At 40.6% G+C, this 20,576-nt stretch overlaps 1 protein-coding gene across 2 annotated transcripts in view; it reads right to left on the reverse strand.

Annotated features, from left to right (window-relative positions):
• Positions 1-13,984: 13,984 nt before the first annotated feature.
• The window catches only part of CPEB4 (cytoplasmic polyadenylation element binding protein 4), a 78,913-nt gene continuing 72,321 nt past the window's right edge, over positions 13,985-20,576 (reverse strand). For both annotated transcript variants that reach the window (XM_048488157.1, XM_048488156.1), the window contains one exon: positions 13,985-18,437. In XM_048488157.1, the coding sequence (XP_048344114.1) occupies positions 18,210-18,437 (228 nt within the window). In that variant the 3' untranslated portion in view covers positions 13,985-18,209. The remainder of the gene's footprint in view (positions 18,438-20,576) is intronic.

Consider the following 20,576-nt stretch of genomic DNA (forward strand, 5'->3'; position numbering starts at 1 on the left):
AGATAGCTTGACAATTAAATATATTTAATTAATGACAACTACATGCCAAGCCCAGAACTGACAGTGCCTTCCTGGATGACTCAGAGTGTACAATAGATGGGCAAGATGGGCATGACAAGTAGTAAATTACCTGCAAATGAGTGCTAGGATAGGATTGTCAGATAGCAATATACATACAAGAAAGGTGAGGCAAGAATAATTCAAGAACACCTTTGCTAAAGAACTTACAGAAGGAGAAAGGAATCAAAGGCCAAACGGAGAGAACTCAAATGTCTACAGAAAGCAGTGGAAAGAATTGAGGTCTTGGAAGTTCACCCAAAAAGTAATAATCTGCGTTTTAGTGGTGCGCCAGAGGAGTTCGGCAAATTTCACCTGGAGGACAAATGCCGAAGGAACTGATGAAGATTTTCTTGATATTGAACAAATATATAGGATAAACTTAAGATCTGCATTCAAAGGCACTGTTTCAAGAGATATTATAATTAGATTTGCTCATAAGACAACATGAGACTCCATCCTAAGGAAACCGTGATAGTCCTTTGACAATGCTGAAACAGAAGTTAAAATCTTTCAAGACTTTGCCAAATACATTGTTGGGGGGGAGTAATTTTAACTTTTTGAGGCAGATTTTGATAATGAAAGAAATAAAATTCTATTGGAAAATTCCATATGTGTTGGAAATCAAAAGAATGATCAGGACAATAAGCCAAGCTAAGCAGTTAGCTGAACATTTGGCAGGGGAAAAGGTCTTTGAAAATCCTAGAAGTGAAAAAGCAAAGGGATCCTACAAATTCAAATAAAGCTCTCCTACAGCTAAGAAAAAGCTTTCAGGTTTTTGAAAGATAAAGAGGAGGATAAATTAAGTCAAACCAGGGCTCTTGGAATAAAAAAAGAAGACCGTATCCATTAATGTCAGTGGTCTGAATTCTTCAACAAAGAGAACAATATTGTTCTAGACTGATATGCAGATGAAAAGATGAGATAAGTGGAAATAATATAATATAGATCCCTCTTTTCTCTACCTGTGTACGTATTATAGTCAGTATGCAGATGTTAATGTTATAGAATAATGTAGTTTTGTTTGTTAGACTGGTGATGAAGTCTCATGCATACTACTCAAAAACTGAGAATAGCTAGTGCTAAGATCCATCTATTACTCTTATGTACATTTATTATATTATGCTTATCTGTAAAAGCTTTTTCATTTCATTTTTGTTAATTAATAAAAACCTGGAGAGGCAGGTACAAAGAGAGACCAAAAAAAAGTGATCCAGTTGTAAGGGGCTTTAAACCAAGACCTAGAAGGTAAAGGCTCACATGGATTGTGACCACAGGGACTCTGCAGAACCTCAAGGAATATAGTGATGTGATCACAGCAGTGGGGCAGCAAGACAAAATTTCATAACAGGGAAAGAATCAGCTAGCGCAGAACAGGTGCTGCTTTCTAATTTAGTGATTAACTTGCAACCCCTCAAGCAATGTTTTCATCATATGAAAATTTCCAACAAAACCAGTGGGCTTGAAACAAGTGCACACATCATCTCCTAATACTGGTGTCTAGAGGTTATTGGAAGTTTGGCACCATATAACATCTAATAAGCATGCAGGAGCCAAGTTGTGATTTCAGATTGTAAAACCACCAATGCATTTTTATCGCTCTCTTAATGGATATTAGTTACAAATAAGCCTCTCTAGTTGCAGTTTCACAAATATAGGAAGGAAATTGTGTTCTTGAGTCATGGCAGAGATGCTTCAGTGAGATATAGTACCAATCTAGAACACACTGTCCATCTTCGGAGCCCACATTCTGAATGACCATGATGACAGACTAGAGCACCCATCATTGCTGCAGAATTATTTAGCGATGCTCACCCAGGCTGAAATGCAGATACTACACAAAAGGTCTCTAGTTGCTCAAAGTTCAGAAGCCTCTCTTCTACCTAGATCCCACACATTTCTTGTTAAACTACTTTTGAGATGTATGGGTTACAGCCCCCAAAATGGCATCCAATCAGAGATCCTGCAGTCAGAACCAGAAATTATCAATGCACTACATCCTACTCCGTTACTCATGAGTAACTTTAGAGGACTTCTGAAACAGTACTGCTTTCCAAAACTAGGATCTAGAATGTAGAAGCGCATTATGTTGTAGCAAAAACCATTGTCAGTCTTCTCAGCTTGGTAGAAAAACATTTCCTACAAGCTAGGAGTCACAAAAGGCTAACTGAGGCTAAAATCCTAAATTAGAATTTATAAGAAGAAGAGTTTGGATTAATATTCCCTCTTTCTCTCCTGTAAGGAGACTCAAAGGGGCTTACAATCTTCTTTCCTTCCCCACCCACCCCCCAACAAACACCCTGTGAGGTAGGTGGGGCTGAGAGAGCTCAGAAGAACTGTGACTAGCCCAAGGTCACCCAGCTGGCGTGTGTTGGAGTGCACAGGCTAATCTAGTTCCCCAGATAACCCTCCACAACTCAAGTGGCAGAGCAGGAAATCAAACCCAGTTCTCCAGAGTGCACCTGTTCTTAACCACTACACCACTGCTGCTCTTTGATTAGAGTGCACCTTCTCTTAATCTTAATCTTCTCTTAATCACTACCCGTCCCCGTGGCTGTCCATTCTGGAAGTGTAACCTCAGTTTGAGGGTTCTGTGGGGCAGAACTTGGAATGAATCTTGCAGTGATTCAAAGAGAATAAAACATTTTCTTTTTACTTTGTATTTAAAAATATATCATGTAGCAACATAGAACTTAGTACCATAATAGAACCATGATCTTTTCACAGTTAACAATTAACTTTTTTGCCTTCTCACAGTTTGCCAGCCCTAGAGTCCATTTCTATCCTGTTGCTGGTGGCCCAGGAAGTCTCCACGTTAACATGCTCTGCACTGGCTTAGATGAGAACTCTCCACTAGACAAACAGAGCCCTGAAATATTAAATTCAAAATTTACAATTCAGAACAAACGGCTTCCTTCTTATTAGTTCCCATATGCACATCATAGTTACCTTAAACAAGGAGTCAAGAGCCTTTAATTAAATTTCAAGCTCCCAGCCAGGCAGCCTTGATTCCCTTTTCTGCTTTCCCAACATCCTGCACCATTCTGTCTCTAGAGGCTCCTCCCCTTTCTGGTTCATTCCATTCCTATCTAGGGGTTACAGAAGCAGTAGTGTTCGACCAACTGGGGAACAGAATGAAAGACCAGTTTATGCTATTGCGCATTTTCTTATGTTCATGCATGAGGGGTAGACAACATTAAGTGAAGCAAGATCAGTATAAATCAGGAAGGCCAGGCAGCCATTTCTGTGGTTATATATGCTGTGAATAAAGTACACCCACTGTCACAGAAATGTCTGCCAGTTCCTGCATGTATGGCCAAATTCATATGAACTTTTCTCCTGTGGCCCTATATGCAATCATATGAAAGAATCTGGCAGGGTGAACCATCAGCCAGCGAATTTAAGAGTACAGTTGTCCAGAGCTACTATTTCCTGGTAGTTTAGGAGCCCATCACCCCATTACAGGGACTAATTCTTTACAAATATTTTCTGCTATCACATGCAACTGTTGCTTAGCGAAACAGCACAAAGCCCTTCCATCATTGTGTTCTGTCATTATCTTTCAATCCAAAATTAGTTTTTATTGATTTTGTGAGAGATGAAGGGTTGCCTTGTTACACAAACAGAGATTCTTTAAGCAAAATGTTGGGTTCTCCGTTGGAATTGTTTCTTCTCTGGGTAGATGTTATTATACAGTCTGGACAGCTACGTAGAGCCTCTCCTCTTTTAAGACTAGGCCGCATGACTCAGTGTTAATGAACTTCTACAATATGTCCAGCAGAGGGAGCACAATATTAATTTCATACACAGAGGAAGAGGGTGGTTCTCTTTTGAGTAGGAGAAGCCAAGAAAACACATCTCACTGGTTTAAAATAGCCACTCGAGAACTTGCCTTTAAAAACAGGTAAATACTTTCTTGGCTACACACAAAATGTAAATTATATCATATTGTGGCATTATGAAAAGAAAGGTGTTTTCACCTAAGCCACTCAAACATTCTGTTAAATCTATTCCTGAAAAGGCAGCTGCAACCATAGCCCCATCCCAGAGGCTGTTTTTCTTACTGAATTGGCTTATTTTACTGAGAAGAAGAGATGTTTTCTCCCCAGCTACCCTTTCCGAGGCCATTATTTGTCTCCAATTTCCTGTAGGCAGGCAATGGGCATTTTGGAACTGCTGTCTGAGCAGGCTTTCATAATGCTGAATAAAGAGCAGCTGAAGCATCGCCTCATAGGCATTTGCTGGGCAATTTCTATTGAGCAACCCATTTAAACGATGAGAAAAGACATCCTTTCATTTAGTTCAGTTCAGCTTCCACGCCCAAAATGAAAGAGCATGCGTACCCAGGACTGGAGTGAAAAACAAGGTTGTACTTACCTGTAACTGCTGTGGAAAACAAGGTTGCACTTACCTGTAACTGTTGTTTATTAAGTGGTCTTCTGTGCAGGCACACATAGGGACTGCATGTGCACAGGCCAGCCACAGAAAATATTTCCAAAGCTTTCGAGGAGACTAGGAGCACCCCTTCTCCCTCTGGCAATTAGCTACCAAAACAATCACATGACTAGGAGGAGCACGCACCATAAATGAACCTTGCGCAGCTTGCAGAGCAATTGTGCAGCAAAGCGGCCAGTGTAAAAACCTTTTTCCCCTTCTGAGGGATTAGAAGGGCATTCCCCAATGACAGTAGTCCCTTTGTAGGGCAAGACAGAATTGCTCAGGCCTCCAATCAGAAAGTCTGCAAGTTGACCCCATTAGTTGAAAAAATATATAATTACAATGCATTCCACAACTACATGGAGCGTTTTCATAAAAATAAAAGACAAAAGTAAGGTACATCCAGGGCTACAGGTGAAATCAGTGGTATGACAGACTAATTTGTAAGCGACCAGGAGCCACTGGGAGGCACATGCAAGGAAGGAGGCATTTGAAATGGCATTAACCCCCAGTGGATCAGTGTCAAAAGGAGTGCCCTGGGGGGAGGAACAGTCCTTAGACCACCAGAATGATGCACATTAGCTCTGTCTCAAAAAGAAAGAAAAATAAATCTGGACATCCCCAAAGGGTGAAATATATACTCCCTCCCCTCCCCAAAAACATCATCCCAAATTCTGTTATGGTGTCACCTACAGGCATGTAAAAATATCAGAAATTCTGGAAGCCAAAAAAAAGAAGAAGCAGCTTACTGTCTTGAAAGAAAAGGACTGATTGAAGACTGAAAAAGGCAAAAATGGAAAAGGCTCAACAATCAACACTCAACGGAGCAAGGAAAAACAATATAGCAGCCTCACGTGGGCCACACTAATCACCATGCATTTTTAAAAACAGCCACGGATAATCCCAAACAAAGGGTAATGATGGATTTCTGCCACTGGCAGCTTCCACCCTCAATGGCAGAGGAACTCTCTGCAGGAGGGTTTGAGAAGTCTATCAATAATACAACCACAGTTTAAAGACTATAATACAAATAATTAGATGACCTGGATGGCTAGCCTGATCTCATTAGACCTCAAAAGGCAAGCAGGGTCAGGCCTGGCTACTACTTGGATGGGAGACCACCAAGGAATAGCAGGGTTACTATGCAGAGGAAGGCAATGGCAAACCACCACTGTTAGTCTCTTGTCTTGAAAACCCTGCTGGGTTGACATAAGATGACCTGGACCTGGAGATAGGTCTTTTCAGGTGATCTCCTTAGCACATAAGAATAATTCAAAATAGCACCCTTTTTGTCCTGGAGCAGTACTGAAGAATAAATGGGAAGAATGGCAGCCTCCCCTCAGAGGAGAGGTGAAGATCTTGGGCTTAAACCCACAAAGTGACATGGGTGTGCAAAGAACTGTAGGAAACCTATCCATGGTAGACAATACAGCAGACCATAGAATTTTTACTTTCACTTGCAGAAAATATCACCATAAAGCATAGATGAATGGATTTCAAGGATTTTTGACAAATCTAATTACCAGACTGGTTGTGGTAGATTTTCCGGGCTGTGTGACCGTGGTCTGGTAGATCTTGTAGGAACTGGTAGGAACAAGATCTACCTGACCATGGCCACACAGCCCGGAAAACCCACCACAACCAGTTGAATCCGGCCATAAAAGCCTTCGACAACTAATTACCAGAGGTTTTGTTTTTTTCAAAAGGAGATGGATGTGACATCTTACATGGGTAAAAAAACAGGTGCATAACCCTGAGACTCCATGCTATTTAAAGTCGAGGAAGAAGAGGTGACTCGTAAAGATCCAGCAGCAAGCCTGTGATTCCTCATAGAGTGCTATCCAACTAGACTAAAGTTTTTATAGCCTCTCTGTGGAGCCATCATAACAACCAATTCCTTTTCTTTTTCATTAATTCCTAGCATGGACCAGGACAGTGTAACCAAACTGACTAGATTAAAGGAACAGGTTTGTCACGTACACTGTCAGCATATGCTATGAGACGCGGTGTGTCAATTTCCCTTCAAAAGGAATAATAAAATGACCATACTGACCTGTTGATTCACACCTTGAAGGGAAAGTATGGAAGAATTTCCACTTCTCATGCAAGCTAACAGATTACAGCACACACTCTGCAGTGGCTGAATTAAAGATGAAGTGCTATTTAACTTGCAGACCATCAACAGCAATAGAGATGACCTGTGGAATCAAGCATATCTTTGCTAAAGGATTACAGTAGGGGCTCTAACATCAGCCAATAATTAGAGTTTGAATGTCAAAGACTTTGTCCCATGGGGCACCTGTTTTGGAGTACAAATATAAGATGTCACATTCTTCAGAGTTGTACCACTTCTTATTCTCCAGTAGGGACTGGGTCTCACTTGATAGAGAGTTCCACCAAGCCTTGATCCGGTCCAACACAGCCAGATAGTCTTATCAGCAATTTAAGGCAGCAAACTTCCAGGATCTCAAGTTGAAAAATGTCTTCTGCAACTTTTTTTTATAAGAATTCTCCAACTTTTTTTTTATAAGACTATTTACTTGGCAATATCAGGAACTGAATCTGGAATCTTCCACATGCAAAGTATGTTTTATGCCACCAAGCCACAGACCTGACAGCCATCAAATATTTTTAATCACTGATTTTCAATATTTGCGATCAGGAAAACAAATGGATCACTTTTTATCAGACAAAGAATTACACAAATAAGATTGCCACAGCAATATCCTATGCCTTCAGAAGCTGTAAGAAGCTGCTGCACTCCTTACCAGTTCATCCACCCTTTTCTTTATCTTTGTTCTTCTCCTATGCCAACCTATATCCCTAGTCTGTTCCTGTGTGTGGTGATATTCATAGAATTCTTGCAAGTGGATAAATAAAATAGGCTTGAATTTGCTGCAGGAGCAGAGGGTGAATATTTTAAATGTACTACTGAAGTCTTAGCTTAAGACTTGATGGCAGATCAATTTTTAAAGCTTGTTTTGATCATGTTAGAAACAAAGTGGAATGGTGTAGCCCAATATCATCAAATTTCAGAAGCTAAGTGGGCTCAGTACTAGGACAGCAGGCCACCAAGGAAGACAATGGCAAACCACCTCTGCTTCTCACTCAACTTGCAAGCCCCTTGCTGGGGCTCACGATAAGTCATTTGTAATCTGACAGCACATGGATACATGGAAACATAGTGATTTATTGACAGCACATTTTGAATTGCTAGAAGGAGATTCCGCATGCCATTATTAGTCAAGAGTTGGATATGTTTCATACCAAACCAGAGAACAAGCAAAAAAGAAGCATTTATGCTATCATCGTATTAGTTTCCAGGCACCTACTTCCCAGGAAACCTACAAATTTGGAATTCCACCATTTCCTAACAGTGGTTTATGTATGCCGAAGCACCAGAGCAGAAAGCCAGCCGGAGCTATCAGTTCAACACCCGAAGCCATGAGACCTCTTGTTAAAAAGAAAAAGCAAACGAGCATATTTTCAAAAACAAAGGTTGACATTGTTTGCCTTTTCATCTTTGTGCCTTTGAGGCACACGGCACTGTACTTCTCGACTAACTGAACATATTTTATGCCTGAAATGGAAAAAAAACCCATCAAGGTTTCTCAAGGCTACTTTGACTGTATACTGTATTCTTTTAAAGTTATATGTGCACAAACACCACTTATGCAGGCACTCCAAGTGCTATCATGTTCACACAAAGTTCCCAATTACTACCTAGTATTTTAACTCAACCGTTCTATTAACACTAGCTAATTAAGGCAATAAAACAAAGTTGTACTTTTGTTTTCATTGTCATGTCTTCAATGCAGTCCTCCGTGGGAGAGCAGCAAGCTCCCTTCCCACAGAGGTGGGTATGGGCTTGTCAACTATACAACTGGTCTCCCAACAGCTGCATCTCTCCTGGAATCGACATCAATGGAGTAACTGTCGGAGGAACATGGATGGAACAGGCCAGGTTGCCACCTTATAGTTATCCTGGAGCTCAACCCTGGCAAGGAAAGCAGCTGAAGAGGCTTGAGACTGGGTGGAATGAGCCTTAACTTGAAGCAGACAATTCACCTTGGCATTGCTATATGGTATATGCCAATTTAATTGCAAAAACTACCCATCTAGGAAGCTTTGCCCTTTGTAGGTCCTTTAAAACAAAATTTTGTCTTGTTTAAACTAACATGTACAACTTAAATAAAAAGGAGTGTCCTTCTGACATTGTGTGTGTAGAGAGACTACTCAACTGACAATTGAAGGTTTGGGGGAAAAACAGGTAATGTAATGTCCTGGGACATACGGAAGTGGGAAACTACCTCGAGTCCAAATGCCAAGCTAGGACCCACCACCACCTTATCAGGGTGAAACCTGGCAAAAGGAGCACCAGCCAGCAGAGCTGATAACTCTCCCATTCTCCTGGCCAAGGTGAACGTGACCACAAAAGCAACTTTGTAAAATAAAAAACCTTGCCACTGGCACAAAGGATTGATGAATAATTTGCAATAAACCTAGAGACAAAATAACAGGACGAGAAGAAGAAGCTGGATTCATATCCCCCCTTTCTCTCCTTTAGGAGACTCAAAGAGGACAAAACCTGCCTGATTAGGAAATGTGCAGTGGTCTTCATCTGCCACATGGATGGCCAACAGAAATATTGCATTGTATGGCCCACAACCGGGAAACCTGAACAGAGGGACATGAAACCTGTACCCCTTGCTTATGTAAAACTTTGCCACATTGGCCTGTGCTATGAGCAGACCTTTTCCTGTCACTATGGCTGAAAGAAATGCAAGAGCATACCTGATCACCTTGATTTCCAAAACTTAATTATATGCATTTTAGCCTCAGATTCTGACCGATTCCCCCAAAATTGCAGTGAATGGCAGGAAGCCCTCCAGCCTGTTAAAGAAATGTCTGTGGAAACGGTGAGATCATGAGGGGAGGTACCCAGGTTGACACTTTAAGTAAATTGTTTTAAGAAACCTATTAATGAGAAGATATGAAAAACCCTCTGGGTATAGAAACCTTATGACTGTGGGGATATGCAATGGCCTAAACTTTTAAAGAAACCAGCTCTGCAAGCCAGAGGCGTAGCAAGGGGGGAAAGCGCCCTGTGCACTGGTACATCCTCCGCTCCTGTCCCGTCCCAGAACTCCCCTGTCCCACCTTCACCACACCCCCACAGGGGCGTGCACCCGTGCAGCACGCACCCCCCTTCCCCTTGGAGCTACACCTCTGCTGCAAGCATTCTCATGTTTAATCTTGCATGAGGAACTACTGAAGTAGTAGAAGCCATCTATCCTAAGAGTTTCGGGATGTGGATGGCCTTTTGAAACCTGTTATTTGTAAAGGTAAGAAACTTGGAAGGAAATATGTGTTCTTAGATTCTGCCACCGAGTGTGACGGAAAACTGTCCTCTGGATCGTGATGTAGATGTGGTGAAGTCTTGAGGATGTAAGCTTGCCAGACAACTCTGAAAATTGACAGGAAAGGATATGGCATGGTGGAAACATGTTCCAGTGGGTACATGGGGGCATTTACATCCCCAGACAGAAACCACATGAACCTTGAGGCAGAAAAGATGAATGAGGTGCAGACCTCAGTCACTTTCCTTGATCCAAGGGAGGTAAGGGAATCTCAAAAAGGTCACTCTGAAGAAGGAACCGAAGATTCTCTGCCAAATAAAGGGGTGAAGGAGACACTCAGAACTCTTTCTGATGTCAGACTGAATGACAGGAGATAATGACATTCGGCATCAAAACAGGGGCTTCAATGTTCAGAGGACTCCAGACTCCAACCTCAACTGTGACAAGGACTTTGTCCAGGCGAGATCAACAATTTACCCCGAACAGGACAATTTCTGTGTTGTAGAGACCTCAGGGGTAGGGAACCTGCGGCTCTCCAGATGTTCAGGAACTACAATTCCCATCAGCCTCTGTCAGCATGGCCAATTGGCCATGCTGGTAGGGGCTGATGGGAATTGTAGTTCCTGAACATCTGGAGAGCCGCAGGTTCCCTACCCCTGGTTTAGATCAATGTCAAGAGGAGACATCCAGTTGGCAAACCAGGGAAGCAGACTGAGGACATGCTGGCGATGATCCTTGGTGTCAAGGAAACGTCAGCTTGGATTGACAGGTATTTTTAACCTTTTTTTTTTTTTTTTGCAATTTTAGCAGGGAACTCAGAAGTAACCTGTTTGGCCACCAAAGCCAAGTCAGGTGTCAGCTCATACAAAGTAATTCGGACTGAGGAGATGGAAGGCGTATGAGCTCTCTTTTAAAAGATTTCTTCATGGAAGTATCCACCAAAGTTAGAGACTTTTCCTACAATGCACCTGTAAGCCTTGAGGCCCATTCATGTCTGGTTTTGGGAGTAAAAAGGCAGCAAGATGGGCCCGTCTTGGAGAGAGGAGTCCCACCAAGGGACTCATTGTACTCATCATTTTGAACCATATTCATCCCATATTGAGAACATTCTTAAACAACACCATCCCAACAAAGCTGACAAAATGGAAGGAAAAACTCCAAAGTGAATGAAGTGCTCAGCTGAAGCCAGCTCTCTCTTCATGGTGGCAGACAACTGAAGGAGGAGTGTTCTCCCTGCCTCCGTCATGTGACTGCTCGGCTGGGTTCCTTAGTAGTTTTATTATTATTAGATGTTATAGTCCATGACCCTAACATTGCTGAAGTACAATAAAATAAAATGCAGTAGTATGCAACTGAAAAGGAAAAAAATAAGTTAGACATAAATTAAGAACATCTTAAAATAAATAAAACTGACACACCTATTTTGGGTGGTTGGAACACATGTACTTCCTCCTTAATTTAGTCAGTACGAACGTATGAGACGCTCTTGTTTCCAGATGGAAGGAGGAAGCACTCCAGGCACTCTGAAGCTTCTGGAAGCCTTTTGGCCAGTTCTTCACATGTGGAACTGCACTGAAGACGTGACAATGAGCAATGGATAAGTGCAGTCTGGAATTTATCCACCCCAAGTAGATGAAAATTTCACTCAGTCCAGGAAAATGGCTGTGGACTGCCAAATGGCTTGGTTAACCTTGGTGATAGGATTTCACTACTGCAGTCATATCTCACATTTCAGCTAGAAGACAGAATTGCAGCTTTACAATCTGAACATTGGGTATATACCATTCAATCCCTTGATGCAGTGGGAAGCAAAATACTAACAAATCCTTTCACATATTTCTTCCTTATCCCATTCTTGTCATTTCTCTTTTCCCTCACTCTCTGCATAGAACACCCAGAGCCCTTCAGATGAAGAAAGCAGACCGCAGGGCTAGGGAGCAAATGGGTGAAACAATTAGTCCCTGTGTCATTTCCTTCTCCATGATAGAATTTAAAGCTATGTATCTGGTGTCCATGTTGCATGGAGGCAACTGTATTGCAAGTAGACAACAGGTCCCTGTACATAGGGCAGTGATGGTGAACCTTTTCGAGACCGAGTGCCCAAATTGCAACCCAAAACCCAATTATTTATCACAAAGTGCCAACACAACAATTTAACCTGAATACTAAGGTTTTAGTTTAGGAAAAAATGGTTGGCTCCGAGGCACGCGTTACTCAGGAGTAAGCTTAGTGAAGCAACCGTGCAATGCTTCAAATGGGTGAACCACGATCCTAGGAGGGTTTACTCAGAAGCAAGCCCCGTTGCCAGCAACCGAGCTTATTCCCAGGTAAAGGATCATGCCCAGGTCAGCCTAGATGTGTGTGTGTGTGGGGGGGGTGATTTTCCACCCCCCTCCCACATGAACTCTGCACAAGTGCCCACAGAGAGGGCTCTGAGTGCCACCTCAGGCACCCGCGCCATAGGTTCGCCACCACTGACATAGGGTAACAAAATCTGTGTTTGCTGACATGTAATGTGTCTAACGGCAAACCAGCTATTTGGAGAAAGACTTCATTGCAGAGAGCCAGAAGTGAAGCTTTACTGTGTCAGCCAGTTCAAATCCTTTAACCTTCAGATACTCAAACAAAATCCAAACTCCCAGGAAATCCTTTATGACAGCAGTATTTCCTAAGTGTACTTTGGAAAAAAAAGAGTGTGGACATCAGAGGCACTGCTTGATTGGCACAGCAAATATAATTAATTTAAAAACTTCAGTTGATAACATTAGATGAGAGTTTTCTAGTCTGTCCCCTGAATAGCTTCCAAGTATGATTTGGAGATACAGGAGAAAGTTGCAAGAACCTGTGGCTGCCCTACCCAAGTTTTGAAGTTTGAAGAAGAGCTGCTTGCTTGCCAATACTTCGCATTCTTCCTCTTGCAGACACGTTGCCATCCCAGTAGTCTTGCAGCCCATCCAACATTCCATTGTTGGAGCATCATATGAGGCTTTCCCTTTGCCTCAATAATTAAATAGCAGAAGAGCAGTAAGTGGAAGCAGGTGACTGAACATTTGGCTGCTCGTTTTTGGCCTAGCTGACATAAAGAAGACTGTGTGTTTAAAAATAGATACTACGATGCTGAGTTTGCTGAAGATTCGTGCCAAAGTCACATGAGACTCCAGCCAGAGATAGCAGATCTCCCCAAGTACCAAATTCACAAAATATAAATAGTCAGTATTTGGCTCTTCCCCCAGGGTGACATTTGAGCAGACAGCTGAGGATTTATCCTCATAGCATATGAACTAGGACCATCAACACTGGGAAAAAAATTCTTTATGAATATTCACTATTGTTGGGTTTGAATTGGCCCAAGAGTGATAAAATCTTCCCATTCGCAGATCAAATGCTAAATACTATCCCAGGGATGCTTTGCAAACTACTACAGGGAAAGTGACATGACTGAAAATGGAAGATTTTGGTTGCAACCTTATCCAAATCAAAGCCAACATCATTCAGGTGTCAGCTTAACAAAGTGCATAAGGGTAATGGCATATTTTAATAAGGTTTTAATAGACTCTTAGAATTCCGCTGTTAGCGGCAAACAGCTTTCAAGCAAAACAGTTGAGGAATGCATTTTCATGACAGGGTGTTCCTAAATATTAGTTACATTTTTATTGCCGTTCTTCCAAGGAGTGCAACCACAGCATACAAAATTCCTGAACTTCCCATTTTGATTTTAACAACCATCCTGTTGAGTATACAAAACAGTGTTTGGTTACCCCAAACAGATTCTCCATTTTTAAAAATTGTTTATGGGGTTTGTTGAATCATATTTCATTGATACATACATTTCTAAAACTTGTTTTAATGACTTTGATTGTTTACTGCCTGGTAGACCCTAAGTTGGCTGGCAAGGTGGCATATAATATCTTTTAAATAAACAAATAAATAAAATAATGTGGGTCCCTGGTTTAAGCCAGTGCTATCCACTGTGCTACACTGGCTCACTAATGACACAGGGAAAATGAGGCACTGCTCCTGGCTATAGTTTTATGTATCTTCTGAAGATGGGAATGACACACTGTTTGAAGTTCACTATTCAATGGGCAAACAATTTCAGCAGTGTTTCAAAGCAACAAGCTGACTAATGATTGAGTTAAAAGTTTTATTCATTCAACATCTCACATTACAAATATTTAAAAATTATATGCATACTGGTATAAATAGTCATTTGCAAACTATTTAATAACATTAATTTTCCACTAGCACTTCAACAAATGAACTCTCTTAAAAAAGAAACTTGTGTTATAACTTAGAGTAGAACATACAAAAATATGAACTTAAAATGTGAAAATGACTTTAATAAAAAATGAATTACCCTTATTTAAAATGCTATAATAAATACTACAACCTCCCCATACACAGTAAAAACTATATGGAAATTCAGCCAAGTAGTACAAGTAACTGACATACTTAAATAACTTTTCCTTCTGATAATATGAGCATTACATTGGGGGGAAACATATTAGGGATTAGTAAAAACTAGACACCCACTTGCTAAAAGTTTCACTTCCAAAAAATATAACAAAAGAATCTGATGAAAATTATAAAAACTAATTATACTTTAAATTTTAAAAATATAAAAAATAAAACAGTTGAATACAATATTGTCCCAATTCTTACAATGCTATCAATCACAGTAGCTTTAAAATAAGATAATAAAATAAAGCAAATGACCAAAACCTCTTTTATTCCTTTTTTTAAAAAATAATCTCAAATTTACATTAGTAGAAAGATTGATTTCTGATTCTTTTCTTTAGAAACACCAGCAAGAAAGAGGATTTACTAGAACAGTAGAAAATGACATTTTTAAATGTCTGCAATTAAAAACAAAGAATTACACTGCAAAGATCTTCCAGAAGTCTGAAATAAGTATTGCACATAACTTGAAGTTAACTTGCCACAATTCATCACATTCAAGTTCTAAATCACCTTTTAAAACAGAAGGCTTTAACTCTTCAAGAAACAAAAAAGGGGTGAATTATCAAGTCTTTCCAACAGCATCCTTATAAAACACTAAAGTCATTCACTGCAAGTTTTAGATTTGCTTTCTGCAGAGGTCTGTGTATGGAGAAGTAGATACTATATACCAAAAAAGCACGGGGCAGTGGGGGTTCCTTTACATATAAAATAATCAGAAACACTTTATTTTACACTGCAAAAATAACCATGTAATTACTCTGCAACTACATTGTAAATACATGGCCAGTGCCATGCTTGTAAGAGAAAATGGCATGCTTGTTTAACCCCTTAACTAAAGTGACACCCTAAGATTTTTAACCTAATGACATTAGTTATGCTTGGAGTGACCTGGCAACTCCACCTCCCACGAATTCCGAAGGACAGATTATATTAGCACTACTCGGAGTACAGAGTAATATAGATAATCATTTATGCCTTGTAAATTGAAGTGTAACCAAATAATCTGTAAACACGCTTTTCACACAATCACCACAAGTGAATATTAGTAGAATAACATTTCTTCTTAATATTAGTCATGCATACTAACATTACATGCCCACCACTGGGCAGGCTTGGGTTTATTTCCTTAAATATGATTTAAAAGAGCAGACATCTCTGCAAACACCTAACATCAATTTGTTAAGATTAAAAATGGCTAAACGTTCACCAAAAACATCTGCATTTGTGTATTACTTTTAAAAACCTATTAAGAAGCGGTAGACAATTTGGGATGTTACTTTTTAACTTCTACGCTATGCTTATGCATTAAATTTCAAGGGTCTAAAGACAAACTCTCCCATTTGTCACTTTCATGCTTTTTTAAAAATTTCTTTTTTAAGTCTCAACTTTACATATAAGTATTTCTTAAATTATATGTACACCAAATACCTGGTGCTGGGCTAAAGATGTTTAAGCAACATGCTTTCTTTTCTCTGCAAATTCTAAAATAGCATTGCCAGTGCACAACATCCATAATTCAAAATGTATGCAGAGCACTGAAATGTATAAAAAGCAGAATATAAGAAAATAAAATTTATTAAAATTATTTATATTAAAAAATGAAGTATATGAAGATCTCTCAGTAATAAAAGTACAAAAAGCTACTCTTTGCAATATGAAAAATTGAGGTATTGCATAAAGAGATATCCCGTCAGTGAAAAGTGTGCCTAAAAATGCTCACTGTTGGAAAAACAAGATATACAAAAGTAGTGCATAACAAATATACATTATGTGCATGACAAAATAAGTTAGCTACAAAAACACTGTACCGAAATTCAGCAGGTCATGTACAAAGGGAAAAAATTATTCTTCAAAGCTACTTCTCAAACAGTGTTATTTCTTGTAATGGTAACCCATCTCTCACCTGTTCACTGGATAGGATCGGCACAATAAGACACCCCAAGCCACCTACAAGCGTTTAAAAAAATTAAAAGGAATATTCCCAACTATAATTATGTACTTCAGGCGAAAAAAGGTCCCTGACAGTCTACAAAAGAGCACTCTCCATTTGCATTTACTGTTGTCAATTATTTGCAGGGATTTCATTAAAAGCAGCTCCCTTCCTCTACTTGACAAGTAGACAGCCAATGTCTCCATTTTGACCTTTGGAAAATAACAAGGTATGTTTTATGTATTGAAAATCAAAACTGCTTCTCAAAGATAATTGGGGAGAGGGGAAGGAGGGGACTTACAGAAGAGATGTTTTTCTGTAGCTGTGCTAAGGCAAGTCTTTGGTTTAAGAGTCTACGGTGGTATCATGCCAGTTCAGATTGCCGGTGGAGTGGTTTGTTTTGCACACTGCTACAAGATCATCTATTAAGAGCTGAACACATTCACTTCTATCAATCATCTCAGATTTACAGAGCATCAAGTGACTAATTCGAACTATCACCATCCTGTGACTTAGCTTTAACACATTCTGTGTTCCTATTTACATATCCTTAGCAGGCCATGTGCAATACTCAGCAAGTTGGTACTTCAAAGCCCTGTAATTCTTTATTTGCTACACTAAGATTCCCTAACTCACTTATTGTCTGCTGGAAAACAAGCATATTCTCCTTTGCAAACACGCATGCCAATAGTCATTCAGCCAACAGTGCAAAACATCCCGGGAAACAAACTTCACTTTGTTCCTCTTATGCTTTCTATGATACAGCTTTATTACAACAGATTTCACATCCCAGAGTAAGTCCAATAAGCAGCCAAATTTTTATTTCTGTCCTAAGACTGGGTTATTAGCACTTTGGGGGTGGGGTCAATAATACTGAGGTATATCTTCAGAATTTTGTATTTCATGTCAAAATGGAGAACAAAAGCTGGCCCCTGATTAACATTAGTAAATTAGGATATAGAGCTCTATATAACCATCAAAAATAAAATCTATACATTTGTTCTTCAGGAGAGGACATGCCTGTTCACTAGTTGTCATTACTTTAGCTTTGGTAGGATTTCTAGGGCTGTATTCTGATAATGAAGATTCTTTAAAAAAAATAAAAAAAATAAAAAGTAATAATAAGTGCACTCCCCACCCACCCCCACCCCAGTAGTTACTTGACCCAAGATTTACATTCGGGAACTTTTAAAATGTGATTGCTTGGATGAAGAACACAGATCGAAGCTTTGCCTACTCAATTAGTAAAAGTTTGAATGTGGTGGGAAGTCGGAGGCACGGTGAGACTCACGTACTGTGCTAAAAATTTAGCTTCGGAACCCTTAAATAAAAATTAACTTAATGCTGCTTTAAACCTTGCTCATGCATTTTTGTTGCTTTAAACATGCTCTTTCCTGTTACGAGGTTAACGGCTAACTGTTTCCATTGCTATAAAATCATAGGCGGCAAGAAAACAGGCTTCCCAGAGGTTTGGGTGGGAAAGGGGTCAAGGACAGGTAAGGGAGGGCTGGACAAAGTGTCAGAATAGATTCATAGTGTTCCTATCTCATGGTTACTTTTATAATAAAAGTATTCTATTGATTTTGTTATTAGCAATAATTTAATTAAAAAACAAAATACTCTATTGTTTCATTTCTCTTCTCTTAATATTGTTCTCTCTCCTCGAAGAAAAGGTTGCAAGAAAGCAGTGTCCTCTGGGTAAATAAAGGTAAGAGAACCTGACTTCCATGCATTGTGTTATCCATATGAAAAGGAGTTCCCCATACAGTTTAACGACAAGATTCTACAAAATACCTATATGATTATAGGTCATTCTTTCATTAAGCTATTGTTAAATTACAGACTACAACAGAAGGACATGCGATCTTGAGTAGGAGAGAAGAGGAGGGCAGGTCCAGGGAATCAGGATAACCGAAGAGTGCACTTATTTTGAGGCCTGCATATGAACACGCTGCAGGAATCACTTAGTTCCAGCGGAATGAAATATGTCTCGGGCGATCTCCTCCTTCTTTCACCAGGGGCTTGTGGAATTCCCTGCCAGCGCGTGAATGGATAGCAGCCCAGCAATATTCACAGTAATACTGCAGACAGGTAACGTTAGCACAGAAAAATGGAGCAAATTTTCCACCACAACGGGCCCCCTGACATTCATCACACAGCTGATCATCCAAGACATATGGCTTAACTTCCACCTGTGTTGAAAGAGGGAGAGAAAAGGTTTATTTCTTTACCCAGTTTTTATTTCGTAGGTATTAAGTGATATGGATGGTTCAATGAATTGGGCTAAGAACATATGGGAGGGGGGAAAGGCAGTACAGTGGCCAGGAAAAAAAAAGGCAAGGGGCAAGGTCAAGAGTGTATCAGCTCTTCTGTTTTTTTAAAAAAAGCTGAAACAAGGTAAGTGGTTTATTGGAAATGCATCAATAAAAATGGTAACTAAAAGGATAAATAAAAAGAAATAACAGAGATACTGGAGAAACGACTGGAATAAATTGTGAACAAGGCAACTGGAAAATAAAGTAGGAAAAGGAATAAAAGTGAATGGTTATTTGATAAAGCCATGCATATGAACTTGCAACCTTCCAGTTCTAGGATTCATAAACACCCTTCTGTATATTCTAATTTAAAGCTTAAGTTCCCTAAATAATTGAAAACCTACAAAGTCAAACTACCTAGCAGAGGCACAAGACAACTCTAAAGGGTATTTAACCAGAGTACCTTAACTAGGTTGATTAAATGTGCTCAGTCCTCTGCCTTTTATTCGCTTCTTTTTGCTGAGGAGGGGACAGAGACATTGATGAACTTTTGTTTACTTTAAAACCTAATCTATTTCCCAACAGAAAAAAACCTCCCAAGTTCTTATAACATCTCCTAAAGGTGCCCAAAGCATTATCCTATGTCTCTTCTGATATCACAAAGCTTGCAATGTCATCTTAAGCAATGGTGGGATTTAAAAAAAACTGGTTCAGCAACCCCCTTCCACTGCCACCCTTTTGCTGCGCCCCTCACCCTGCCACCCCACTTACCTTAATTGGCAGAGGAGGGTGGCAGCGGCGCTTGCCTGAGCTCCCAGCCTTCATTCAGGAGGGCCCAGACGGAAGAAGGAGCGCCAGGACGGGGCTTGGGCAGCCACCGTGGCAGCAGCCCAGCTTCTTGACTGGCCTGCTTCCGAGGCACTCGCGCAAGCCCCTGGCTTTCCTTCAGGCCACCTCCTGTCCTCCAGGACAGGAGGCGGTCTGAAGGAGGGTTGGGACATGGCTCGGGCAGCCATCACTGCAGCAGGCCAGCTCCTTGGACAGCCTGCTGCCACGGTGCTTGTGTGAGCATCCAGCTTTCCTTCAGTCCACCTCCTGTCCTCCCGGGCAGGAGGTGTCCTGAAGGAGGGTGGGGATGGGGCTCGGGCAGCCACCACTGCAGCAGATTGGCTCCTCGGAAGTGCAAGCACCCGGCTCTCCTTCAGGCTGCCCTCTGTCCTCCAAGGTAGGAGGCGGCCTGAAGGACTGCCAGGACGGGAGTTTCTCCAGGGGCCAGGGCTTCATTTTGGGGGTGGGAGAGAGGCAGTGGGTGGGGTTAACAAATGGATCAGGAGTGCGGAGGTGGGATTAATAAATAGTTCAGCCAAACCGGCAGAATCCCACCTCTGATCTTAAGTCCACTGAAGTTTATGGGTCTAGAATAGTGTAACACTGCTTCAGATGGCACTGCTAGCTCCTTAAGACTGTTGGGTTTATGACATACATGACTTCTTACTTTTATTATGATTTAATAATTCTATTGGCACTACATCATATCAATAATAATTGATGTGTTTAACTTCTGTACGCAGACCTTATTACTTAAATTTATATTCTGGTTATTCAGTTACATTATGGCAAAATATATTACATTATTTTTAACATATGACTTAATTTTGTTTTTCTCTGCATTTGCTTAACAGAAAGTTTCCTTATAAAACATTTTTCTTAAACCGTTCTTGTTCTTATTTGCTTTAATTTTCTCCCGAACTTCAGCTATTCTAATCCTAATTCAAGCTGGGACCAGAGACAGGAAAAGATTGGCTGCCTGCTCCTGCTATCCCTACCAGAATGTCTCAGCCTTTTGGGCTGGAACAACAGAGACAGGGGAACATCACCCCTGCCTCTCCTGATTCAGTCCTTTCAGTCTGGGACAGCAGAGATGGAGCAAGATCCCCCCTTTCCTGTTTCAGTCCCTTCAGAAAGATCATCCCCTGCCTCCTTGTCTCAGCCCTTTCAGGCTGGGACAGCAGAGATTGGGGGAAGCTGGCCCTCCTGCCTTTCCTGTCTGAGCCCTTTTGGACACATCCTCTAAAA

The sequence above is a fragment of the Sphaerodactylus townsendi genome, linkage group LG03, assembly GCF_021028975.2.
Source record: "Sphaerodactylus townsendi isolate TG3544 linkage group LG03, MPM_Stown_v2.3, whole genome shotgun sequence".
Taxonomy (NCBI): domain Eukaryota; kingdom Metazoa; phylum Chordata; class Lepidosauria; order Squamata; family Sphaerodactylidae; genus Sphaerodactylus; species Sphaerodactylus townsendi.